The 27898-nt window shown below is 38.3% G+C and overlaps 1 protein-coding gene across 4 annotated transcripts in view; it reads right to left on the bottom strand.

The window, feature by feature from the left end:
* The window catches only part of col11a1a (collagen, type XI, alpha 1a), an 82671-nt gene that overhangs the window by 7471 nt on the left and 47302 nt on the right, over nt 1-27898 (bottom strand). For all 4 annotated transcript variants that reach the window (XM_041968911.1, XM_041968914.1, XM_041968915.1 and 1 more), the window contains 22 exons: nt 23262-23315; nt 22694-22801; nt 20186-20275; nt 19306-19359; nt 16672-16779; nt 16476-16583; nt 15268-15321; nt 15100-15153; nt 14853-14960; nt 12458-12511; nt 12329-12382; nt 12183-12236; nt 11913-11966; nt 9644-9751; nt 9313-9366; nt 9122-9175; nt 8547-8600; nt 5458-5511; nt 2458-2565; nt 2116-2169; nt 1859-1912; nt 1296-1403 (listed from right to left, as the gene is read on the bottom strand). In XM_041968911.1, coding sequence (XP_041824845.1) covers nt 1296-1403; nt 1859-1912; nt 2116-2169; nt 2458-2565; nt 5458-5511; nt 8547-8600; nt 9122-9175; nt 9313-9366; nt 9644-9751; nt 11913-11966; nt 12183-12236; nt 12329-12382; nt 12458-12511; nt 14853-14960; nt 15100-15153; nt 15268-15321; nt 16476-16583; nt 16672-16779; nt 19306-19359; nt 20186-20275; nt 22694-22801; nt 23262-23315 — 1602 coding nt within the window. The remainder of the gene's footprint in view (nt 1-1295; nt 1404-1858; nt 1913-2115; nt 2170-2457; nt 2566-5457; nt 5512-8546; nt 8601-9121; nt 9176-9312; nt 9367-9643; nt 9752-11912; nt 11967-12182; nt 12237-12328; nt 12383-12457; nt 12512-14852; nt 14961-15099; nt 15154-15267; nt 15322-16475; nt 16584-16671; nt 16780-19305; nt 19360-20185; nt 20276-22693; nt 22802-23261; nt 23316-27898) is intronic.

Here is a 27898-nt window from a genome sequence, read left to right as displayed (position 1 = left end):
AGTGAAGACAAATGGCATGTTCAGTACCAGCAGAGTGGTATCTCAATACTCCAATAAGTATCAAACCTGATATTTTGACTGGCGGACATCAAAGTATCGACTCCAGAGTATCACCGCCCATCCCGACTCCGCAGGTTGTGTTGTTAGCTTTTTTTGGAGGCGTAATCCACCTCTGTCATGGATGTTTAAATTGAAACATTCAAACACTTTGACTCCATTTTTGTAAATGCTTTAAGGGAGGACTTTGTTTTAGTGATGGCTGGGAAGTTCTTCATTCATTGAAATAAATGCAGGAAAATGAAACAGATTTCAAAGTTATTAAATTTATAAAAAGAAATTAAACTATGTGTCTGTTTCTCTTCTTTCCTTATTTGCTTTTTTTTGGTTAATTTCCTTTTACCAGTGTGCATCTTCTCCTGTTTATGCTAAAACGCATCATCACCGTTGCCACGTTTGTTTAATTGACTTCAGCTTGTTTGAATGAAGCCATGTGGATCTATGTTTCTTGGCTCTCAAACACGTTTCACCACAGAAGAAGAGCAGACAAAAAAGAGAAGCAGCAGAGGAAGAAGGAGCAAAAGGAGAAAAAGAAAAAAACATGGAGCAAAAACAACAACAAAGGGATACGCAGTCTGTCTCAAAAAACTCATTTCTTTTCCACATTATGTTGGAGCAGCTTCACTTTTTTTTAATTTACGAATAACTGCTGACTAAAATAAGAAAAGTTTCTTTTAAACTGTTTTAAAGTTCAAAAGCGATGTTAGTGTGAGCAGCTGTTTGACCAAATTTATTTAAAAAATGAAACTAAACAACACAAAACTATGCTCCTCTACCTTCCATGTATTCATAGAAATGATTTGTCTGGCTTTGTGTCTACATGTTCATAGCTTTAAGCTCTCTGTGTTCTGTTTGGATTGGATAGCACTGATCTGATTTCATTGAAAAATTACCCAGAATCCTTCAGTCTGCAGGTGTTATGGATATTTATGTAAGAGTAAAAATTGACTTTAATAGAAAGTCTTATTTCAGGCCCTGAAACAGAAATGATAAATTGATAAAACACTTGGTAAGAACAGCCTGAGTAAAATTCTCATTTTATTATGTTTTTTTTTTTTTTAATGTCCTTCAGTTCTTTATCAAGACCTGAGTTTTATCTTTTTTCAAGACTGTGTCTCATTGGACTGGAGGAATTAGAATAAAAAGTGTGTGTGTGTGTGTGTGAATAAACAAAATGATGCTAACTGGAAGTAACTTAATAAAACTATGCAGAGCAACAACGGTCATCAGTCACTTACACTGTCACCCTTGCTACCAGGAGAGCCCTGGGGTCCTGGCAAACCTCGGTCGCCCTTCTCTCCTTGCTCTCCAGGGGGTCCAATCAGACCGATCAAACCTGGGTGGCCCTGCAGGATGAAGGCACAACAGTTATTTCACACACCTGATGAGGTCAGCAGGATTTTCCTCCATAAAAGCTGAAACACTCCTGAGAAGCTGAGTTTTTTTCAGGGAATTTAATTGAAATGTCTCGTACAAAAGAAATTCTCTGCAAATGAAAAAGAGACGGAGACCACTTCAGCACAAAGACGATCACTTGGAAATAAGCAGGTGCTAACGATTCAAAATGCAGCCCACACACACGCACACACACACCGCTGAACAACTCTATTGTGTGCTTTTAAACTATTTTTTTTCACGCCTCGTGTCGGTAGGCAGAGGAAGGTATAGATCACTGGAAAATTGAACTAAATTCAACAGTGGCAGCAAAGAAAGGAGCAAGATTGTTCCTATCGTGGGTTTTTTGTCACACACACACAGAAATCATCCTGGGGGTAGATGCAGGATAATGGGCTACACTCACCTTTTCACCTTTAGAGCCAGGGTCACCTTTCAGGCCAGGAAGTCCGGGAGGACCCTGCAGAACAATAAGCTGATGTTAAAATCCCCTTTCAGAGAAAATAGAAAAAATCAGAGTGGTTTGAGGGAAAAAAAGTAATACTTGTGTGAAAGGAAGAGAAACGTTCTTAGTCAGAGCTGCTGTGTCAAAGTGAACAAATACTACACTCAGATGAATAAGACAGATAATGAGAGAGGGCAGGAAAGATAATGCATACTAACCATGGGACCTGGTGGACCGTCTTGTCCTGGAGAGCCGGGCAATCCTTGTTCACCCTGTAAAAAAAAAAACAAAGACTTTCAGTCGTAGTGAGCAGTAGGAGCTGCTGTATTTTCTCTGCTCTAATATTGATTTTCTGTGCACAGTTCCATGATTAATCGCCCAAACAGGGAAGAAAAGGGTGCTGGAATAAACAAGTGAAACTAAAGTCTAAGCCAAATGGGAGTATTGATTATTCTATGAAGTCTATCATCATGTCCGTGCAGTACTTTTATGTGTGCTCACTGTGGGTGTGCTTTAGCTGATTGTGTATGCATGCACAGATTATTGTTGCAGTGACTTACAACAGGGCCAGGGATTCCACGCAGACCTTCTGGGCCAGGCTTTCCTGAAGGTCCCTGGGGGCCAACGGGTCCTGTTTTACCAGCTGGGCCCTCTGCACCTGCTTCACCCTGAATACGGACATGCAAATGTTAGGAATGTACGAGTGGAGCTGCACAATATGACAGCTGAGGAGGCAAAGCTTGCTGTAATGATTCTCACCTCGTTGAGACGACTAAATTTGAGTTTAAAAAAACAACAATATAAAAGATTACATTTAATCAAATAACAGTAAAAACATCTGGATCGTCCTTAAAATATTAATATTTTAGTTTATATGCGACATCTTCTAAAAGCTGACATACTGTACACAGTTTTGCTTCCTGTTTGCACTTTCAGTCTAAAACAGTGCTGATAAATGTTCATGTTGCTTCACTTGAGGGCCAGAACCTGCAATAGCACAGAAAATAATAAATCCTGCTAGTTTCATTTCATATTCATGAAGGAAAAAAAACAAAAAAGTCAGGATGGTCGTCATGTCAACGACTGCAATCTGATGCACATCAGTATTCAGAATAACTCCCCAGACCACGCAGATGATGCATGAGCAGCGAGGGGAGCAGAGATTACAGATTTACTGGAAAGGTGTTGGACCGCTTTCCTGAAGTTACAGCTGAGAAAAATAAGAATAAATCCATACAGAATAAAAAGGATCCGGCGAGCAGGATGTCTTCTTGGGTGGGTTTCAGTGATAGAGCCCAGACCCCAGGTTGTTACACTTTTTAATGCATCATATTATGTCAGAAAGGACAAAATGGGAATAATAATAAAAGATAAATAAATTAATTTAAAAAAACTAGTAAGGAAAAACTTCCCCAATATTTATTTCAATATTTTTATTTTTCCCAATTTCTTACTCTTATCTTTAATATTATATAATAATATCATATCATATCATATCATATCATATCATATAGGGCCGGTTGTTCAAAACGTTTAATCTGTATAAAAGCTATCCAGATTTTGAAATCCCATTTTTCAGGATGGTGGATCACGGTATTCCGGCTTACTTTTATCCTGGTTGTTCAAAGCAAAATAGGATTGGATCACCCTGATCCAAAATCCAGTTTTTTAAGGATTACCAAATCCTTATTTCCAGCATCTAGATCAGTATGCGGTAGAAGAGACGGTTTGCAAGCTTTGCGAGTGGAAGGGAGGGACGGGACATGTAGTGAGGGATGCAATCGTTAGAAATGTCTTTTTTTGACAAGCTCTCTTCTGATTATGCAGTGATAACAGGAAAAGAGAATATTTTATTTGTGTTTGTTATTGGATTTGTTTGGGGATTATTTCGTGGGGACATGATAATGTCATGTTTTTATTTTTGCTTTTATTTATTTATTTTTTACTATTTTATTTTACTATGCTGAAAGGCTTATAGGCAGCCTATCCCTATGTTAACCTCTTTATCACGGTAACGGTTAAGTCAGGTGTAAAATACAAATATAAGTACGTCGGCGTGGCTCAGCAAGGTAGAGCGGTCGTCTTGTAACCCAAGGGTTGCCGGTTCGATCCTCGGCCAAGTCGAGTTCATGTCGAGGTGTCCTTGGGCAAGACACCGAACCCCTAATTGCTCCTGATGGGTCGTGGTCGAGCGCCTTGCATGGCAGCTTCCGCCATCAGTGTGTGAATGTGTGTGTGAATGGGTGAATGTGATGTATAATGTAAAGCGCTTTGGGTATCATCCCAGGTACAGAAAAGCGCTATATAAATACGGACCATTTACCATATATAAATACGGACCATTTACCAAATCAAAAGTTTCATTATTTAATCAGCTGTTACGTTGTACTACGGCTTCTTGTAATCCTGCCTTCTGTTAGGATCTGGATAATCCTGTTTTTTTAGATCAAAGTTATCCGGATTCTGCTCAAAAGTCTTGAACAACCCAAACTGAGAGTTTTATCCGGATAACAACCAGGATTGGATTACGTGATCCAACTGGATTTCGGAATCAGGATTTCCTTTTTGAACAACGCATTTTCAAGATTTGATCCTATCCGATAACCAAACTTCGACAGGATTACGTTTGAACAACCAGCCCATAAATACGATGGTGATGGTAATAATAATAATTTGTTATATACTCAGGAAAGGGGGGACAGTACAGTACATTTCTTTTCCCCCAAAGTCCAACCTGTGTCTCACTAACGGACCTCAAAGTAACTTATGGAGGGCCTGAAAGGGAAATTTATGTTCTCAAGTAATAAATTGTACATATATGTACTGTTTCTTTCTGCCTGACACAAGGTTGGGTGATGATGGGAGAAAAAAGAAGGTACAAGATGACCAGCAGAGGTACAACACTGGTCTTTATAATAGCAGTGCCTTTCAGGGGTGACAGTTCCTTTTACTCCTAAAGGTGTAATTTGGCACTTATTTTAAAGAGTGGCTTATAAATAATCAATATTTTCTTTCTTCATCATATTTATTTTAGTTAGAATTATGACAAGCTGTATTATTATTTTTATGATCACTTATCTTCACTTCATTAATTCTTAAAGTTTTATCCTCATTTTTTTCATCTTTTTAAATAATGTGCATACCTGCTCTTTTTGTTTGTTTTTTTCTGTTTACGTAACTTTGTAAGCAAACTATTTATCACACAGAAAAAAAAATTAGAAATGACATCCAGAGAGTCACATATGCATTAAACATGGTTATCTTAAAAACAAATGTTTCACTGGGTGTAAAAGTTTAAACTCTCATGACTTATAAATGATCTTGGAAAGAAACCCTGACGCTGATGGTGACTTGATGGATTTTGACGCAGATCGAACTCTAAAGCTAAATGTCAGTGAGCTGTGCTGCACAGTAACTCGAACACCTCACGGCTCCACAAAAACACTGAAGCAACAACCAGAGCATCGCAGCCGCAGTCCAGCAGGCTGCATCTGTGAATTTCCAGGTAAGCTATGATGGAATTATAACCTGCTGCGTGAAGCGTGGATTGATTTGGTTACCTTAGCGCCCTTCTCTCCTTGCCTGCCCTCTGCACCGGCAGCTCCTGGAGGTCCCTGAGGGGAAGGACAAGAGACAGTTTCATGAGCGAGCATCAGCGATTTGTTAAAACAAAGACAAAAAAAGTGGTTTTGGTTTATTTTAGAACAATGGTCAGGTGGTCTTCTCGGAGTCTTAATGCTTTAATTGTGTGGTTAATAAATAGATGATGGGATCCAGTGACGTCAAACATGAACTGCAACAAAGATCTGTTTGAGTAGCCATCCTTTTAGAGCCCCCCCAAGCTATCGACTAAGAGCTTATAATGTGAGCCCTTCTCAGGTCTTGGAGCTTTCATCTTCTCCTGATGTGGAGCTCTTACAGGTGGTGAAGTGATAGCCTCTCCATCGGCACAAAGAACCATTTCAGCTGCGACACAATGAGCAGCAGCTAGAGTCGGAGTAAAGGTGTCCTTCAAAAAAAGCAGCTTTTTAGTCGACTTCAGTGTGTCGTGTGTTTGAGAGGGAAATTATTCATCTTCTAATCTGATTTAAATGCTGCAATTAGTGACACAAAAGGTGAGAATTTTAAGAAATGACTTCCATCCCAATTAAAAAGAATTACAGCCAGTTTAGTTTAACAAAATTGTTCCAGATAATTGTTTTCTCAATGTAAAAGGGAGTACATTTCCTGTCTTAATTGATTTTTAAATCATATGAAACCAAAGAGGTGGATCAACTTGGAAAAAAAGAGAAAGATTTAAGGTTTGCAGCAAATTAGTGCAGAAAAATGCAAAAATGTGAAACAGTAAAAGGCCAAAAATGACCAGATTGGGATTCAAAATATTCCTTTTCAGGTGCTGCATTTGCTATTGCAATACTAACTACTCAGCATATAAATTTACATTTGAATGAGCACATTTGAAAAACCATCCGCTCAGACCCCCCGCCCCCATTAATCGAAGCATCAGTGCGCTTCATTGAAATTTAGGGCTCACTTTATATTGTTCCTTTTCTTTGAAATTAAGGAGAAAAGCATCTCATTTTTGTGTTGACTTTGCAGCTAATGTCTAATTCAATTAAGGTTAATGTTGCATCTGCGATTGGAGAACTCAGCTCAGATATCTCAGCCTCATGAAGCAGCGCTGGCTCACAGGATGGAGCGAGGATGATGGAGACTTTAACTTCTGTTGTGATTCTTTTTTTTTATAAAACTTGATAAAAATCCCTGAAATAGAGAACTCATGACTAAAAAATAGGTTTATTTGTGATTTCTAGAATTTCTAGAAGTAGAATGGGAAGCAGGCTGGAGGGTTTTCATGACATTATCCTGCTTGTTGACCCCTCTTTCCTGTCCTCTTCACCCAAACTGGTTGTGGTAGATTGAGGCTTTCCTTCCTGGTTCTGGTGAAGGTTTTCTTCCTTTTAAGTTTCTTCTTCGCCACTGTCTCCTCATGCAGCTCAGGATGAAGGACTGAACTGAAGAGAAGATCTGATGCAATCTGATGGTTTTGCTTGTTAAGCAACTTTTCATTAACTGACTAAAATGGACTAATGTGTAATTAATCAGTTTGATTTGATTGGATTACGATGAATTGGACTGAACTGGTTTGGACTGTATCATTTAAAGTGCCTTGAGATAAACTTTGTCTTGGACTAAGACTACAAATAAAGCTGATCTGAATTGACATTGATTTTTTCTGAAAAAAAGGTGTTTTTCTTCTCTACTGTCACATCAAAAAAAAAAAAAAGATTCAATGCAATCCACTGGTTTAATTAACAAGGAAACTTTTTTTATTAACCAACTTTAAGTAAACATTTTTATCAGGAATTACACAAATTTTATTTAATGATTAGGAATGAAGCGTATTCTTACTGGACTTGACTGTAGCTGCTGCGTATGTACCACTAGGCTGGACTACATCATGTTGGCTTTGTGGATCCTCCAACGCTCATTTGCAGTTGGTGTAAAACTTTTAACTGGCAGGCACAAACATGATCACATTTCACCCTTTTTAACCTCACGTCACTGACTGCACATATATTTTAGGATTAAAATTCCAAAAATTATTTTATTTGCTTGAATAATCTTGCTCCACCCTACCTCTCATAGTTACTGCACCCTTATTCCTCCACCTCTGGTCAACTGATCGGCTGCTCCTGAAGGAGTAGGTGCTGCTGCTTTAGCTGTTACTGCTCCTAAATTGAATGACCTGCCACCTTGTGACATGTTGATTTTATTCCTTTATTTATTATTTTACTGTCTATTTTTCTCTTTCGTGTTTTTATCTTATGTTTAATTTGATCTTTTATGTTATTTTATGCTTCATGTAAAGTTTTATGCTACATATCTTGTGTTTTGCTCCAGTTTTGTGAAACAGCTGTCGGTAACTGAGCACCATCTTGGTTTGGGTATTAGCCTGTCTGTGCTAACAGACTTGAGATTTTAAAATCAGCTCTGAAAATACGAGGGTCAGTTTGTGGAATATTGTCACTGTCAAGTAAATGTAGAAATGACATGACAAGACAATCAACACATCCAAGATTTTTTTGCATGTCATTTTCTCTGCTGCCTTTTAAAGCTTCCACGTCTCTTCTAATGAACTGGAACAACTTCAATACGCCCACGTCCTGTTTGTGTTTTGCTGCTGCTGCCACTCAAACAGTCGTGGATCAATAACGTGTCAGACCCACTGTGCTGCTACAAGGATGTAAATTGGAACCCACAAGTCTCCTTTTGTTTTTCTTTTTTTAGGGCAAGCATTTATAATTTCTTGCCAAGAAAAAAAAGATGGATTTGTAATTTTTACATCTTTCTCAGAAGGCTTTGGGGTGGCTTGACCTCCTAAATTTGCCACTTTGTTTTCCCCACTCTGCTTTTAATGAAAATGAATCTATTCCAGCCTTGCAACTGAGACTGAGCAGCTCCGAGGAGAAGCGATACCGGCCGTGTAAAACACAGTACGCAGTAACCTCATCAAGCAACATTTTACTTATCAAAACTATTCAAATGGCAGCAATGGGAACATCAGACTGGTCAAGCTTGGATCACAGCTGCAGACACACACACATACACACTTCGATATGATCACCTTTCATGGCCAAAGACTTACTCGCTTGCCAGGTGGACCGGGTGGGCCGGCCTCTCCAGATGGACCTGGAGGTCCCTGAAAACACACAAAGAAAACAGGAATGCAGGATACAGCCTTTTCACATTCATCACAAGTTTAATGCTAAAGCTGTCTGCTTGGGGTGGGGGGTGCTATCTCTTTATACTATTCATTTTAAGTCATTATAATTATTTAACAGGCATTTTGGTTAAAAAAAAAAAAAATCACATTTCCAATTAGTAGGATTATGCATATACGGTAACACATCTAACACCGTGTCTGCTGCAGCGTCCCAGCATGCACTCATTAATAAACAACAAACTTTGTGTTTTCTTTTTCCTGTAATAACAGCTCATTCCCATGCAGCTGTGATTTGTTAGCATTTGGTATTTCTTTCTAATCAGAATTAATGAATATACAAGCCGAAAAGTTCATTTACCCAACACCCAAGAGTACAAAGTAAATATGATTCAAATGCTGCAGTGTAAATGACTTATTACTCAGTATAAATACAGCTTCCATCCACAGAGACGACTGCGGTAAAGGATATAAACACAGCATGTGCTCATGCAACTCACAGGCTGACCGGCTTCACCGTCCTCTCCCTTCTCTCCTGGTTCTCCGTCTGTGCCCTAAAAGAGATAAAAAAAAGGCAGGAAAAGATTAACTACAATATAAACCCATCAGATATTATTATTGCTAAATGTGCAATTCTGGCAGCATCCGTAAAAACAAAGACATCCAGAGCCTGTAAAGCTTTCATACTTACAGCCACACCTGGCTCTCCAGGGGGGCCGGGGTCTCCAGGGAATCCTACTGGACCCTTTAAGAGAAGGGAAAATGAGATGCTGAGATGTGGGAACAGAAGACATGGCTGGACTGATGTAACTGGTTACCACTGATGAAGGATTTAAAGATGATGCTGCAAGAGAGAAGGCCTCACTGCACCCCATTACCATGGCATCAAATATTATCTCTCCTCAATAAAAAGGCTTTTTGGCTCTGCAATATGCGTTGGGGTAAAATGACCAGCCTGGAAGCTGAATGAAAAGCTAAGCACAGAAAATCTTCTGATTTTAGGAGAAGAGTTTCAGACTTACAGGGTTGCCCTTTGGACCATCATCTCCAGGGGGACCTTTGGCACCAGCAGGTCCTGCAGCTCCAGGTGGGCCAGCCTCTCCTTTCTCTCCTCTCTCACCTTTAGGTCCCTGTATTGATTGTTGGATGGCAAGTTAATTACATCAGCATTACACAAGGCGATGTTTTTTTCAAGTGTGACTTCACTGAAAACAGATGAGCAGAGGCTGCATCTGAGGATGATCTGTGATGGTTGATGCTCAAACTAAACAAAATAAAGAAGTCTGAAATTCTAAATTTTTTTTGTTAATGGAGTTTTCTTCTTTTTTAAATGGCTAACTATTTGTATAACCATTAGAGGTGGCCATTTAGAAAATGTATATTTATTTGAACCTTCATTTAACAAGGAAATAAAACTCTTGGGGTTTAAAATAATTTTCCAGACTTGTCAAACCCAAAAAAGCAGCAGCTCAGGTCAGTGGTAAGAAATACAACAACATTATAAATACATGTAAATGTGATAAAAACAAAATATAAAAACATGGTTTTGATATGGTAACACCATAGTTATTTTAGGCCAAAGGGGGTAACGTGGTCCTTAAAGGCTGTGTTTAACTGCAAAGCATCAATATATCCACCAGGGGGGAAAATGTATTTTTAAATTTAAACAGCAGAATTTTTAAGAAGCGTTTTGATGAAATGGTTGGTGCAGAATTCTCAGAAACTCATGAATAAAATATATTTAATGTTTTAGAGTTAAGATCTATGTAAAAGTTTGTGTAAAAAGATCAGTTTTTTGACAGGGTTCGGATTCTGTTATAGAGCCAAGAGACTAAGTTTTCATTAACTGTGTTTTGTAGTTTTAAGGCATCATTAGACATTTAGCTGAAGGCAATATTTTAATTGTTGTTTTTGCATTTAATTAAAATATTTTACCCTAAGACAATATGTGTTGTATGTCCAAGTTAATGCATGTGCATGCAGATAGTCAAACATGCATGCCTTCTAATGGACCTGAAGCTGCATGCTAAAAAGATCTGGATCACAGATCTGTCATGATACTCTGCTGCTATCTCTTTAATCTATTGTTCCATCCCTTTAATGTCAGGTGAGACACCAGACCTAATATATTTTCAAGTTTCTGCCTGCAACATGACAGTCCATCACATGGTTATACTGAGGGGTGTAAATGACAAGTTTGATTACAATACGATATTATATCAGTATCACAAATTCTAATACGATATGATTTGGATTTTATTGGATTCAGGAGCAAACGATCGATATGATAAACAAGATCAGTTCCAGTCATATCTAATCACAAAAAAAAAAACTATTCCTGAGCTCAATCAGACATTTAAATAAAAAATAAAAACCATCTGTCACATTATGTATAATGAGATTCAAAATTTTCACATAACAGTTGATAGCTGTATTGATATTTGATAGTTACAATTTGGATGACTGGTTTTGGCTTGTTTATCACTGAAATGATGAATTGATATATTATTGTAGCAATGTATCAAAGTATTAAAGTACTGATATATTAATTTAGCAATGAACTGAAGTATTGATGTATCGATTTAGCAGTGTATTTAAGTATTAATGCATTGATGTATTGAAGTACTGATGTGAGTCTCATAGTCTTGATGTAGCGATGTAATGAAGTATTGATATAGAGATCTAACAAAGTATTGATGCAGTATTGATCCATTGTTACATCCTGATCATTTAACAAATGTTTTCATTTATCTTCCCAGATAAATAAATGTGTCTGTGGTGTTTTGATCATAATTTTGCTTCATACAAACAATGTATTCTTCAGGACTGAAGCACCTAGCAGCTCCTCTCGGTAATTATGTCTTTAAGAGTCAGGGAAGAAACTCAAATTAGCAGGCGATGTTGACATGTGGCACAAAGCCGAAGAGCCATGCTGAGATGATCTACAAGCCTGAATGTGAGGAGCAGTTGCTTTTACTGTGAAAACACAGCGCCTCTCTGAAAAAATCCTCCTCATTTGACTGTATTTTGTTCCATATTTGCTCTGCAGCTTTCCATTTACTCTCAGTTAACATACCAACATGTTACAACAAAATTCACAAATTCAACCAACTGTAGTTATATGTATATCAAGGATAAGTTAAATTAGGTTTTATAGGATCCCCTTACTAGCATAATGCTAGATACTAAAGCTCTGTTAAGACAGATAAGCATTAGCATATAAAGATTAAGCAGTGCTGCTGCATATATATTAACGTCATAATAGCAGAACAACAAAGAGAGCTCACTAACCTTAGTTCCAGACTCTCCAGGGGGTCCTGGGTTTCCAGCCTCTCCTTGCTCACCCTGTGGTTAGATAAATGTCAGTGTCTGGACAGATAAACCCTCAAAATGACACAAGGAGACTTTCCACATTCACATGAATTAAATTCTTTAAATGTAGCTGATTACAAGGAAACAGATTTTTCTGTTTTATATCTGAGGATCATTCCAGCAACATCTGGAATCAAATGTCTTTAGGCCAAATGTATACTGTTAAAAAATCTGTAGGTGATAACTTACTTTCTCACCCACAGACCCCATGGGGCCGACACCACCTGGAGGACCTTGTGGACCCTGCATCAGCACACAAAGAAAAAGTGTTTAAGATGTAAAATATGTAAAACTACTGAAGATGTCATTTACTTTATATTGTAAGTCATACGTACATCAGCTCCACTGGGACCCTGAGGGCCTCTGGGACCAGGGGGACCAGGAGGACCCTGCAGAGACAGGAAAGTATTACATCACAGAAGTTTATCAAGTTATTTTTTCCAAAAAAAAGAGCCGTGTCTTACCATGGGCCCAACATCACCATTCTCCCCTTTTTCACCCGGAGGTCCAGGAAGTCCCTGTGGACAAATATCATGAATAAATAACAACATCTTAAATGAGAATAATTACATCATAACAATGAGGTGTGGCTTCAAGAATAAGCACCAGCTCGCCCAGTGATTTACATCTGTTTGTATTCTGAGAGGCCGGCGCTGCTCGACATTTAATTTAGAGATTTGATTTGACTGCTGGAAAACATTGTAGTGATATGCTAAATATTAAATATATCTGCGAGCCAGAATTAGCATAAATGAATCAGTATAAATGAATCGGAATCATGTTTTAACCGCTGCGTAGACCTATTATCTGTTCAATGAAAAATTCAACAAGAATACGCAGAGCGAGGTCAAGAATAAGTCTGCTGAATTAAAAAGCTTAACGTGGCTGGACTGTAGATATCGCCACACCTGATAGACGTGTGTGTGATGGCGGGGGTTATTCTCCAGCTCTTTCTGCAGTCTGCAGAAAACCAGCTCACTCATGCATGTTAAATGAGCAGCATAGTCAAGACCTCGTGTGTTTGATCCCTGACATTTCCACCAGTAACCGTGGCTCGCCTTGCGTGTCTGCATTTGATTCAGTTTGTCATCAGTGATACATGTGAGGTTACAGGAAAAAAGATGTCATTCCTCTGCACACCAACGCATCACCAGGTGTCAGCTGCACGTATGCCAGCCCCCATGCTGAGAAATATCCTTGTAAAAGTCTTCACTACTATCGTTAGCACTGATATTAATTATGCAGTCTGGTAAATCTACTCAATGTGGAAGAGACTATTCGAGCAAGTCGGTCCATGCAATTAATGGAAACACTATGGGAAGTGAATTACTTCCAATTAAAAGTCCATTGAACACAATCCTGCTGAGATAAAAAAGCATTGTGTCATGATGAGTTGTAGTCTGTTTTCATCAAGAACACAACCTCAATCTCTGGAGAAAACTTCTAAAGGGTAAAAGTTAAGAAGCTGGTCATTAAAAAACAGATAATTACAAATAAATGGACAACAACTGTGAGAAAGGTCCCTCCGTCAGATCTTTGTCACAACACCATGGCGGCTCATGGGAAAACATTGCATTTAAAAAAAAAAAAAAAAAAAAAAAAAAAAGCAGCACAAGTTGGTTTTGTTGCAACACTGCATGGGCAGCATGGGAGGTAATGAAGCATGGATGTTGCTGGAGAGCAGAGATGAGGGGTGTAATCACTGCGCTCCACAGATTCAGCTAATCTGATGTGGAAGTTGTGTCCACATTTATTCCCTCTGCAGAAGAGGAAGGTGTTACGACTCAGTTATCAGCTGATTCTCATTCTTGTTTTCGTCATCATTAGAAAATCTGCTAAAGCAGGAAGTGATCCATTCTGTCGCCTCCCGACAGGTGATCACTGCACATTAACGTGATTATTAAAGTTGGTATTATGTAATTAAATGACTGGAGCTCATGACCTGAGATCAGAAAATTATTGATTCATTTCAAGTGAGGAGTCAGTCTATTCGGCTACACATGATTCACCCGAGTTAGCACGGTCAGTTTCTGCGGAAATCCGAATCAGATGAAAAAAAATATGATGGCAGCGTTTTTGGAGACATTCATTAGGGAAAGTGTGGACGTCCCAGCTTATTTAGCTAAGAAAATATCATTTAAGTGGATGTTTTGGTGCATTTCTGATGCTAAAAAGGGATGGCAAATAATTTTTTTCCAAACTTAAAAAAAAATAATATGCCCATTATGTCATGTTCTCTGGGTTTTGGTTTATGTAGTCTTGTCATGTTTGGTTATGTTTTCCTTGTCTTATTTTGTAGATTTTCCTTTGTAAATTCTGTTTTGCTTTCTGTTTCCTGCTGTTAGAGAACCTGGTTTTATTTCCCAATCTACATCACCTACTAGAAAACGAATAAAAGTCTTATTGTCCCAGTTGACGAAGATTCAGGATGGATGCCCATCCTGGTTCTCGTTCTACTGGAGGCTTTTCCTCCTGTTAAAAGGGAGTTTTTCCTCTCCACTGTCACCTTGTGCAGCTGAGATTGGATAATCAATCTAAGAGATGAAATCAGTAAGTTTCTTTTGATATGTGACTTTTAGCTTTAAATGAACACAATTATTTTGAAACATCAATTTGATTGCACTGAATCTTTTAAAGTGAATAAAGCAAATAAAGATTATTTGAACTAATTTTGATGATCCTAAATTAGATTTAATTGGACTAAAATCAGATAAAGAATAATTGGACTGATTCTGACATAAATTAGCTTCTGCTCTGGTCTTTGTGGACAGATAAAGACTTAAACTCATTGATCACTGAGTTAAGGTAATCATAATGTGGATAAAGTCATTTGTAAAAACAGCTGGTTTTAGTACGTACCTGCAGGCCGATGGGACCGGGGGGTCCAGGGAACCCTCTGGCACCTTCATCTCCCTTTTGTCCAAACATACCCTGCTGACCTCGGGGACCAGGCTCTCCATCGCCTCCCTGAGAAACATGATCTGCATTTTAGCCGTAACTCTGTGTTCACGTTTCTTACAGTTTTATGAAGTAAATTTGTTCTAAAATTTCCATCTGAATGTGTGAATCTACTAAAAGCCCAATAATATGCATGCTTTGTACTTACAGCAGGACCAGGGGCACCTATGGGACCTTGGAGACCAGCAGGTCCAGGAGGTCCCTGAACAAACATAATACATAGTTAATTTTTATGATGTGTTCTATGAGTTTGTTTCTCTTTTCTTAAAATGAATTAACATGTGGCATGTGGACACTGGATGCTTTTCTAGCCCACCTGCTCTCCCTTGTCACCTTTACTTCCTTTCTGACCAGGCTCCCCAACCTCTCCCTGGGAAAGAGAAAAACAGTTTCATTTTTCATATTGAACGAAGGACTGTTTATTTTGAACATGTTAGCATTTCACATTATATATTTTATGGAACATTGCTAACTAACACATTCAGAAAGGACTAGGGAAACACATGAGCTTATTTAAGCATAATTCTTCTTTCTCTTTAAAGTTCTCAGTGTTTCTTCCTGGAGTACCAGGGGCACGAAGCGGGATATTTTGTTTTTTGATGATCCTTACACTTTATTCCATTTTATAGCTAAAGTCTGCTGTTACACCAGTTTACTTCCTGTTTAACATGTTCACAGATACAACTGATAATAATATTTACATAATATACATAAAACAAAACTTAAACATAAAGCAACAAGTGTATACCCCCAATAACTGGTAACACCTTCTTCTTCTCTGTACCGTGTGAAAACCATGTGTTTGTGCCGCTTCTTGAACTGGTTCATGCTTGTACATTAGTTTTTACTGTTGTACACACACAGAGATGTTTAAATTTTAAATTTTGCCCCAAGTTATATCCCCCATCTCTGTGAAAAAATCATTTCTAAATATTATTATTAGGGAGCAGGTTGTGAATTGCTTCATGCATGATTTGCGCTGTTTTAAAATTAACCAGAATATTGAATTTCAATATTTTTAATTTTAAGAACAGTTGATTATTGTGATCTCTATAACTAGTGTTGTGGATTATTCTCAGAGCTCATTTTAGAAGTATGAAAATTGACTGTGGTGTAGTTTTATAAGTGTTTTCCCAAACCTCTGCACTGTAAAATTAAACAAAATTAAACACAGAATGTGGCGATTTCTGGTTGTGATTTACTTTGCTTCTTCACTAAATGCTTAAACAGCTGAGTTTAGCAGATATGATCCTGTCAGTGCTTTATGTGGACGTATGGATGAAGCTCAGCAGACCTCCAGATGCCTGACACCAGCTAAAAAAAACATTGCTTCGCTTCATCTCCTTTCATTGCATTTTGTTACACATTTGGCCGTGATGATGGTTAAAACGACTTGTAAGAAAAGACGCAGATTTTGGATGCAAATTGATCCCCTGATAGGTAGAACAACAGGTATCAGGGGAAAACAGAAAGACTGATTGAATAACAGCATGGCAAGGATGCTGGTAGGTGTGACTGCCTGACCTTGTCACCATCTTCACCAGGTGGACCCTGGGGTCCAGCAGGCCCAGGCAGACCGACAGGACCCTGGACACCGTCACGACCAGCTGGACCTTGAGGTCCTTTTTCACCCTAAAAGAACAAAAACATTTGTTTTCACTTTTAAACTTTGAGGTTGGATCAGAAAACAGGAAACTTTTAAACAGAAAAAAGAACTCACAGGTGCGCCTTTCTCCCCAGCGGGACCTGGAGGGCCCTGGGGACCAGGTCTTCCAGTTTGGCCAACTGGACCACCTTGACCTGCAGGACCCCTCTCACCAGGGGAACCCTGAAAACATCAGAGAGAGTTTCCTGAATGGTTTGATCTCATTGATGTGTTAGTCTGTGTCTACAGCATGTCTGCCATTAAGACACATACTGAGCTGCTAATGGATCCACACAAACACATCAATACACGCACCATCTCTTTATAAGTAGAAGCAAGAAAACAGCAGAAGAAGAACACAATAACAGGCAGCTTTTATGCTCTGGCAAAGCGCCGCCGCTCCTTTTGAACACAGCTGCCAGGAATCTGACGCCTCGGCTCCATCAGGACCAGCAGGAACTCAGTGATGATGATGATGGAGAATTTTCTCTCCTTTACTGAACACAACCTTTTTTTCTTGTATTAAAGCAAATCTTTTGTTCCAGAAAACTGTCAATATAAGAATTTTCTTTTTTTCAATTAAGTACATTGATATGTTGACTAATCAATATACTGATGTTGGTTCATTGATACATCAATTTATCGATACATTGATATATTATTAAATTTGTTACATAAATTAATTGTTACAATTATACCTCAGTTCATCAACATATTGATACATTGGTATATTGATAAATTTATTAATCAATGCATTGATTACTTGATACATTGATAAGTCGATTAATAGATAAATTAATGTCATTCATCAATAAATCAATTTCTTCTTACATTTATAAGTTGATTCCACAGTACATTAATTAATTGTCACATTTATATGTCAATTCATTTACAGACTGATGCAGTTATATATTGATTAGTTTATCAATGGATACATTGATTATTCATTTATTGATGTGTCTATTTACACGTTTATTTGGTCAGTTAACCGATATTTGATTCATCCAAACAGCGATTCATTGATACATCAATTAATCAATACATCAAGTTTTAGATTTAATGATATGTTGATACATGAATTCATAAATAAATCCATACATCAGCTGTCACATTGATAAGTCAATTCATCGATATGTCAATACATAAATTCATTTATACAGTGATTCACTGATACACTAAAACATTGATATAATTTAGTGATCAGAAATCCAATAGAACTGATACTAACTGAAAATATTGATCAAACATCAAAACAACAATATAAGATGCTTTAAAAAAAAAACTTTGTTTTAACCGAAATGTTTGATTTTAACCTGATGAGGAAAATTTTGAGAACCAAGTCAGACTGTAGCACCTTTGTTATTATAACTAAGTTCTAAAAACACTTAGTTTCCTTCCTATATTCTGCTTTTATGTCTACAGAAAGAAATGTTTTTTAATTATAAAGCTCAATGTACAAAATTTACTTCACAGATCAGATTGTTTTTATTTAAAAACAAATGAATAACTCTACACTCGCTCCATAATGTGATCAAACATTACAAATGACAAGAGGTGTGACGGTCATTATTGACTTCAACCATATTTTCATTATTAAAATGAAGAGAACATGCAAAAACCCAATGTCTTAATCATGTATTAGTTTAAATAAAATTAAAGCAACATGGTCTGGACTGTATTAGCATGTAATGTGCAAACAGTTGATAAAAATTTGGATGCTGGTTCATTCATTTAAAATGTAAAATGCGCAGTATTGTACTGAATGTAAATGTGTTCATTTGCATGGGTGTAATGAGATTATTAGGACATTATTCCTGATGTGTTTATTGTCTTCATCAACAAACAGATCATACAAACAACTCTAATAGTGTGTTAAAGTCAAACATCCCTGCAGACAATTATAAACTAGATGTGTACAACATACAACATGTTCTTCTTCTCATAAAAAGTTTGTGGACACTGTTACAGAAATGAAATAAACCAGCCCTCAGAGTATCTAAAAGAATGGTGCAGTGGTGTAATTCAACATATGGGTGCTTTCACGCTGCGTGGTTGTGCTGTGTTGTGTGTGTGTGCACGCTTCTTTGTTTGTTAGTCTCTGTTTGTGTGTCAGAAGGCAACAGAGCAAATAATCTTGATCTCCAGCTACTCAAGTGGATGATCAGATTGTAAACGGCTGTGTGCAGCATGACGAGATGAAAAACGCAGCTGAAACAGAGATAAATCATACATGACACAAGCATGATGGCTTCATGTGTCTCAGTCTGGAAAGCATGCATTTGTATGGCCAAGTGCAACCAAAATATTTACTACATTTGATTTTCTCTCATGTTGTTGGTGTGGCTTCATTTCAGTAAATGTTATTTTATTCTTGAGCAAGGCATTAACCTCCACACAGAGGACATCAGTGGCCTGTGTGAGCGTGCACGAATCCCTGACGGCACCGTCTAACTAAAAGATAAAGTTTGGCTAATCACACACAACCCGGAGCAGTTCCAGTTCAACTTAGAGAGCTGCCTGAGTTTTTAAAGAAAAGCAAACTGGAGCCTTTTAAAAAAACAAAAAATAAGAAAAAAAAAAGGTTTTCCTGTCTACATGATGCAAACTGCCCTGCAGTGTTCTACGTATGCTAACCTCAATAAAACACACAGGCTACATACATAACACAAGTGGAACATAAAATAATACAAAACAGTGAATAGTACTTACAACAGGACCAGGTGGACCCTGAGGCCCCTCTCCTCCCTTTAGACCTGCTGGGCCCTGAGGTGAAGACAGAGAAAGACAGAGGTCTGTTGAAGATGAAACTTTGTGTCTTAGCAGGAACAGCTTGGAAATGAGCCCAACATTCAGGCTGTAGAAGAATCAGAGGTTGGAAATCTGGCGTGTGAATTAAATGACAAAATAAAAAATAAAAAAAGCAGACATAAACGTCCATAAATGCACTTGTGTGGATTGTGAACCACATCTTCCCTTTCTTCATCTGCTCAAACTCATGATTATTGTTCTCCCCTGCAGGTGTGTGCACACGCTTCATTTATGTGCGTGTGCAGCTCTTTAATGGGTAATGAGTTTCTGCAGGCAGTGGCAAAGTGTGCTGCTGACCTGCAGGGTCTGACTGACCTTGAACACAAACACTAAGTGTCCCTGTAGAATCTTTATTCTCAGCCACCTCAGTCTGATTGCCAACACTCCTCACTTAATAATTTATTTAGTAAATAATGCATGCAGAAAACAAACAACTCCCTTAAATGCTGCTGCTGAAAACCAAAAAACAATTGGTCCTTGAGTTAAACTGGAGAACGACTTTACAAATGAATCCCAAACAGTCCCAGATTCCGTATCAGTGGCCTGTTGCCGGCCACGGTGGCGGTGAAGCGATACAGAAACGCGCCTGTTCATTTGTAAGATGTCGCCGTGAATTTCCTCTGCAGCGGATTGATGGCTGCGAGTGAATTCCAGGGCGGCTGATTCTAATGAGGTGAACAGCTCTGGATGGATGCAGCTTCATTTGCTCGGTTTTCTGCCTGCACGGACACGTGGGGAAGAAAACGGGGATGAATGACTGCAGATGGAGGCCGGTCCTTACCGTTGCACCAGGTAAACCTCGCTCTCCAGGGAAGCCACGAAGGCCAGGGGGCCCATCCTTACCAGAGGATCCTTGAGGTCCAGGGTCACCCTACAAACAAATAGTGATTTTTATTTAGGATTTTACCAAAACAGGATCCAAAATGAAGATGAGAATTAAAAGCAACTCACAAGTGTAAATATCAATCATTGCAACACCTACATACACCTGCCAACACTGCTAAAAATATTCTGTAAAATTACAAAGCTAAATGTAGATATAAATCTATTTTAATACCTAGCTGTTGTGAACGTTCAACTAAAATGAAGTGAAATAAATTAAGTTAAATCAATGTAAAAAAAAAAATGTGTATATGAAAATATTGGTGGAGATTTAAAGGTAATAAATTAGTGATTAATCTCTAAATGCAACTTTAAAGTTTTGGTCACAGCTGGACTCTTAATATTACTTTAAATTTACTCAGCAGTTTTATGGTTGAGTCATTTCTTCCAGTAGCCTTTATTCCTACTTCTTGTGGAATGTGTTGGTTAGCAATGTTCTATGTAATATGTAACAATTCTATGTAATTTGCTTACATGTTTAAAAAAAAACATTCATTCAATTTAATAAAATTTTAAAATGTCAAAACAATATTTCAGTTAGAGCAAAAAAAAAGTTAAATAAATCACGAGATGTCTGTGTTTCCAATCGTAAAACCATCATTAAAATGATCTAAAAACCTGTTCTTTTTTATTTTTTTTATTGTTTCTAGCTGATAAATTAAAATGATTAAAACTAAAATTTTGGGAAAAAAATGATATTTTTCAAAAACAATGCACAAGCAATAATTACTTTACCAGATGTATGACGGAGTTAATGTTTTTTAAGTTACATGTGACTTTTCTCAGGTTACAATAGGAAACTTTCATTAATTCAAATTTAAAAGTCAAATCAACATTAAATTATACAAAACAGTATTTTATAGTTTAACAACAATAGAGAGGCTGGTGGTGTGGATATTTTGGCGTTTAAGTAAAGAACACACACAGTTTTTCCGAGTTCATTACTTTAAAAAAGATAAACTCAGAATTATCATGTGTATCAAAAAGGAAACCAAGCTGTTAATTGTTATATGTTAATGAGTTTGTCCACTTTTTTTCTTATGTAAAACTAACTGATTAGGTTTCACAGTGTATGAGATGTCACCAAATACATGAGTAGGCTTCATCATCATCATCACTATTAGCACATAAATCATCCTTTATCAGTGTCTGTCTGTTTTCACATAAACAGCTACAGCATGAAGATTTCATCCATAAAGCATCAGGAACCTTTAGATGTGCACTTGTGAGTCAAAAAGGAGGAAAAGCTTAAAGAAAAATTAATTGAATAAAATCTTATTGAAGTCAAATTAAATTATAAAATAAAATAAAAACAAGCTATAATTACAAGTAATTTTACTTTAGGTCTATAAAAAACGAGTAGTACCACTGATAGCATCTGATTCAGGACAAGTTATTTCTCCCTTTCTTACTTTTTCTCTTGTATTGGCAATCTGATGCCTCCAAACAGGAAGGGAACCTGAAAGATATTGTAATATTTGGGTTCTGCTGCCAAGACCTCAATAGCATTTCCCTGGAATACTGATGCAGAGGTCTGAGCAGCGTGGAAGGAAAGTTGGGGTTAGGAGTGACGAGGGGTTTGGATGCAGCTGATGGACTTGATTAAACTCTCTGCTCAGGGAAAACAGGGAGAAAATCAAAGCAGGAGGATTGTGGGTTGGAGGTGGGGGTATGAGGTGCAAAGGATGTGGAATGATCTCAGGAAGTCCTGCTGTACAAGTCGGCAGCAGTCTGCTGAGCTGATAGAGGGAAGGTTAGGGAACCAGAACCAGGACTTCCCAAATCTCAGCTACTTTATCTTCAGCAGTCAGAAACACAGAAAGAACTGATGAGACTCTGATTTCAGGAGAGTTTACTGCTGTAGATTTCTGAATAATTTCAAGAGCCTCTTATGTTTTACATGTACAGAAACATAATTCTGTGAAAGAAAATTACAACTTTAGACGCTCTACAGACCATGTCAAACATTTTTATGATTGATTACCTATTTTTACATTTTATATTATTAATAGTTATATTTTTATTAATTTTTATATATGATTACATACATAATATATAATGATTTGTAAGAAAGAAGGACTTGTGTTAAATTCATATGATTCATATAAAAATGCATATTACTTCTAAATAGTACATATTATATATTATATATTATAATTCATTATATCATGTATGTATATAAAATGTCAATAATAATTTATTATATATGTGTTCCATATTTTATGATTCTCATCTCAGAAAGTCTGCTTTTTTAAATAGATCTCTCTGTATCTACTGTACAGGAACATCTCAAGCATGTTGAGATTAATCAAATTTAGGTGCAAACCTATGCTAAAAAAAAAAACAAACAAACAAAAAAAAAAAAACTTCCTCCTTCCCCCTTCATCTCAGGAAACTGGACGCATACCTTGGCTCCTTCCTTGCCAGCAGCACCTGGAAGACCCTGCTCTCCGGGTGGACCAGGAGGTCCAGGGTGTCCTCTCTCACCAACAGGACCAGTCTCTCCAGTGGGTCCCTTAGATGTAAGCACACATTTGGATTTTTTTGTTATTTGTTGTCCAACAATGAAAAAAAAAAGACATCCACTTAAATCCACTTTATTATCAAGCTCTTTTTTCTGTGACTTTGATAAAACAGCTGTTATAAAGATAATTATTATAGAATAATTTTAATTCACATATATTCATCTCATCTTCCTCCTTTTTCTTTAAAAGCTGAAAATTTCCTGGATAAATGATCCTCTCTCTACTAAACTTTCTCAGCTTCCTTCCAAAAAGTCTTAACTGCAGCATATTGAAAATATTTTAAAATCCCATAATGCAAATTTAGTTAAAGGTCAGACTGGATTATTATTGTTTTTGAATAAAAATGACCAATCTGAGTTTTTTAACCACCTGTTGTATTTCTTCAAGTCAAATACAAATTTAGGAAAAGTTTGTTTCTCATGTGAAAAATTTAGAAAACTCTTCTCTTACCTGGGGTCCAACCACACCTCCTGGCCCTGGTGGACCAGTTTTTCCTTGGAAACCCTAAAAAAAGATCACGAGATAATAACAAAGACATTATACACTAATTACAGTCTGAGTAAAGAAACCATAGAGACTTTGCTTTGACAGATAAAAATAGAAATCAGGTTTTGACTCTGCAGAAACTGCCCCTCCATCCCCACTCTGGACATTTTATACTTCATTACACAAACCATTCTCCTTATTAAGCAGATCGAGATCACATGATGAGAAAAGGCCTGGAATCAAACTGCCCAGACACCCACTGATGAAATACAGTGGATGTAGTTGGGAAAAAGCAACCAACTTCCTTTGTGGTTTATTTGCATTTTAGATCCATAACTATATGGATGCATAATTAATAACTTGTTTACATGTAAACTACAGAAAGCCATGTAGGTCATTTTAATACTAAATGCTGAAGCTGCACCATTTTCTAAAATTTCCCCTTTTCCCCAGTATGTTTTGTTGTTCATCTCATTTTACCTCACTGACCTCTACAGAAACATATTATACTGAAGACTTGGTTAGCACTGTCCAAAGGCAAGAGTATTTAAAGTAAAGAAAGGCTGCTGGTCCAGATGGAATCAGCTCAACGCTTCTCAAGACCTGTGCAGACCAGCTGTGTGGGATAGTATGTCACATGTTCAACCTGAGCCTGAAACTGGGGAGAGTTCCACAGCTGTGGAAAACATCCGGTTTCAAAGACCCCAAACCCAAAAGACCCCAACAGCTACAGGCCGGTGGCACTGACATCCCATCTCATGAAGATCTTGGAGAGGCTGGTTCTTGCCCATTTACGGCCTTCAGTGAACCCATCAATGGACCCGCTACAGTTTGTCTATCAACCTGGTATTGGGATGGATGATGCTGTCATTTACCTCCTACAGAGATCCCTCTCTCACCTGGAAAATGCTGGGAGCACTGTGAGAATCATGTTTTTTGTATTTCTCCAGTGACTTCAACACGATACAGCCCATTCTTCTGAGAGACAAGTTGGAGATCACAGGGGTAGACCTCCATCTCACAACATGGATCCTGGACTACCTCACCAACCAACCACAGTATGTGAGGACACGAGACTGTGAGTCCAACAGCGTTGTCTGCAGCACAGGGAACAGTTCTGGCTCCCTTCCCTTCCTCTTCACCCTCTACACTGCCTACTTCACACACAATTCAGCAAACTGCCACCTACAATAGTTCTCAGATGACTCTGCAGTCATCGGCCTCATCGCAGACGGAGACAACAGAGAGTACAGAGAACTGATCCAGGATTTTGTGTGCTGGTGTCAGCGGAACCCCCTCCAGATCAATGCACGGAAAACCAAAGAGCTGGTGGTGGACTTCCGCAGGTGTAAACACTCCTCTGGCACCAGTGAACATCCAGGAAATAGACATTGAGAGGGCGACATCTTACAAGTACCTGGGTGTTCACTGGAACAACAAACTGGACTGGACAGACAAGACTGACGTCCTGTACAAGAAAGGATAGAGTAGGCTGTTTCTCCTAAGGAGACTCAGGTCTTTTAGAGTGCAGGGGACACTGCTGAGATCCTTTTTTGACTCTGTGGTGGCATCAGCCATCTATTATAGTGTGATCTTCTGGGGCAACAGCATCTCGACTGCTGATAGGAAGAGACCGAAGAACATGGGTAAGAAGGCCAGCTCTGTCCTGGGATGCCCCCTCGATCCGGTGGAGACGGTGACGGAGAGGAGAATGATGGCTATGCTTCGTCTCTGATGGAGAAAACGTCCCACCTCATGCAGGACTTTTTAATAACAGCTCCTTCAGAGACAGACTGCTTCACCCGCGGAAAGATACTGCAGGTCCTTCCTTCCTGCTGCTGTCAGACTCTACAATCTGCACTGCTCCCAGTAGCCACACAGCCACAATGGAAAACTAATAACGCAAACAGACGTGCAATATGATACTGTGCAATGATGATAACTCACTCTGTATATATACTTTTTTTATATATAGACTTTTAATATGGTTTTGTTCTGTACAAGTTTCCTTTGATGAAGTCTCTAAGATAAAGGAGATGCATGGGTGTTTAAATCTAATCCAAAGAAGCATAATTCTGTAGAAATCTAAATGAATTAGTCACTAAGATACCAAAGGTCTTTTTGCTAATTTTAGCTAGTTTGTTAATGCTGCCAGAATGCTGCAGGCAGTGACAAAGTCTCCAATTCTGTCTGTGTCAGACTATTTGTCATTTTAAAACCCCTAAAACACATTTTCTTAATTGGCTTCTTATTGAGCTTATAAAGGAAAAAGCATGAATAAGTTAGGTTTTAGCACAATAACCTGCATTCTGCCTTTCTTCTCCCAAAGAAATTGCAAGATTGCTAGAGATCCAGCAGATCTCTAGCAATCTGCTAGTTATCACATTAGCATCCTTTAAATCCTGTGGTAGGATACTGCTTGTTTTCATGTGAATACGTCACATCCACCTCACTGGTTCTGTGTAGCATGAATTGGTTGTCAGTCAAGCTTACTGTAGACCAGAGTGCGTGTGTGTGTGTGTGAACGTGTTCTTGATTTCTGGAAAGCAACCTTTCATTTGCATTGTTTCTGGCTGTTCCAGTCTTTCACATTAAGTAACTTCAAAGTTCCCCATGAAGTCATAAAAAAATAAAAAAGACATTAAAAAAAGTGGCATACATGGCATGAGTCAGAGCATGCCAGAGTCTGTAGTGATCACTTGGTTACAGGTTTGTAAATCCCTTTATTTCGGTTGGTTAGCATTCTTCTGCATTAGCTTCTGCTATGCATGCTATCAAATGACAATATTTGCAAGCGACTTCACAGACAAACCAGCCCAAAGTCGCTGATAACAGGCAGATTTAGCAACTCTGCTGCCTTTATCCCTGCTTTGTTTGATCTAGTGGGCAGTTCACCACTGCGCTGGGATCCTCACACACTGATTGGGTGGCTTACCTCACGTGCAATTGGTCCACATGTTTCCTGACCGCTACCGTAAAGACTGTAAAGCTGCACTAGTTAAAATGAAAGCACCCGGTCAGATTTTATATTTTAACTCCGGGTCTATGTGGGGCAGGTTCTGGGTCTGGATCCGGACCACGGTCCGCTTGTTAGTGACCTCTGCATTAGGCATTTGACTACCAGGTTTTTGTTGGAAGTATATTTTGCAGTAACTTTGCAGCATTTCATTAATGAAACATGTCAGAGAAATGCCACAGTGCAGATGATTCATCATTACTTTAAAGAAAAAAAAAAGTAAGGCTATATGTTGGGAATTATCTTAACGTTGGTTTTATGAAAGGAAAAAAATCAGCTAAAATGCATCACTTATGGTGAGAAGCAACTAATTAAAGTGTAAGACCAAGCAGGGGGTGCACAGCTTTTTGGTAGTTGCATGGGGTCCTCAAGGAAAATAGGTTCAGAACCACTGCCACCATCACAATTCTTAGATATCAGCTATTTGGTAAATAAATGCAGCAACTGGAAGCACTCGGAGCGCTGCCTCAGGCATTGTTTTTTGATTGTAGGCATTATTTTTGAGTTAGAAGCTCTAAAGTCTAAATTTTCCTTATCGCCTAAAAGTAAAGAATTCATTAAAAAGCTTCTGGATCCAGGCGGTGACCCAGATCACCCATAAAATTTGATCACTTGTTCCTTATTTTATTTCTGAGAAAATTTAATCAAAATCCATAAACTTTTTGAGTTATGTTGCTAACAGATAGACAGACAAACCAATGCTGCCAAATGGATAAGCTCCGCCTTCGTGGAGATAAAAGTGTAAAGACATGGCTGGTAGCCACTAATCTCATGATATACTGCAGCCATGTCTTTGTCTGGGCTGATAAAACATCCAGACAAGATGACATGAAAACTTTCAAGCTGAGAATTAGTTAAGTGACTAGATTAAAACAAGCATGTTTCACTCCAACCGGAGTGCTTTGTGCAGAAGGATTTTGCATTTTGACATTTTCCATTTGATCACATCCATAACCAATTTTCACAGCAGGTATTAAACTCGCACTAATTTGATTTGCAACTTATCTTCGTGCAACCAAACAAAACTTCGGATCTGAGCTCATAGAGCCAATCCTGCCTGACTTATGTCTCCAGCCTTCATTGATCACTGCACTTTGTGATTTATGGTGATATATTATTCAGCGGACGCCCTCAGGCCGTGCAGCAGAGGCATCGGGCCTCACCCAGGCCCGCTGGCTCAAATCTTGATTTGCATTTCCTAAAATTCAACTTGTGCTGCTGGAAGTGGGCGCCCACAAGCATCTTTATTGCCGTGCTCCGTTCTTGCATCGGATGATTGTGGAGCCCGTGCATCAGCGCATAAATCTGCAGCCATAAACACCTTGATGAAGACAATCGTCTTGAAATGCAGGAGAGGCAGGGGAGCACTGGTGCGTGCTATATTATATTATCTATAGGAAAGAGGCTGGCAGAAAGGGAAGCTTTAATGACAGAGGCGACGATCTGTCAAGCTTTTAGTAGAATTTATTGGCCTCTGAGGCTCATCAAGCTAAGGTTCACTGATGCATACTAAGTACAGAGAGATCGAAGATGAGGGCAAGGGATGCTGAAAGATGTGATGAAATCAGATTTCTTCTTAATGTGA

The sequence above is a fragment of the Melanotaenia boesemani genome, chromosome 18 (assembly GCF_017639745.1).
Source record: "Melanotaenia boesemani isolate fMelBoe1 chromosome 18, fMelBoe1.pri, whole genome shotgun sequence".
NCBI classification, from domain to species: domain Eukaryota; kingdom Metazoa; phylum Chordata; class Actinopteri; order Atheriniformes; family Melanotaeniidae; genus Melanotaenia; species Melanotaenia boesemani.
Note: the sequence above shows the minus strand (reverse complement) of the source record. Positions and strands in the feature narration are given on the sequence as shown.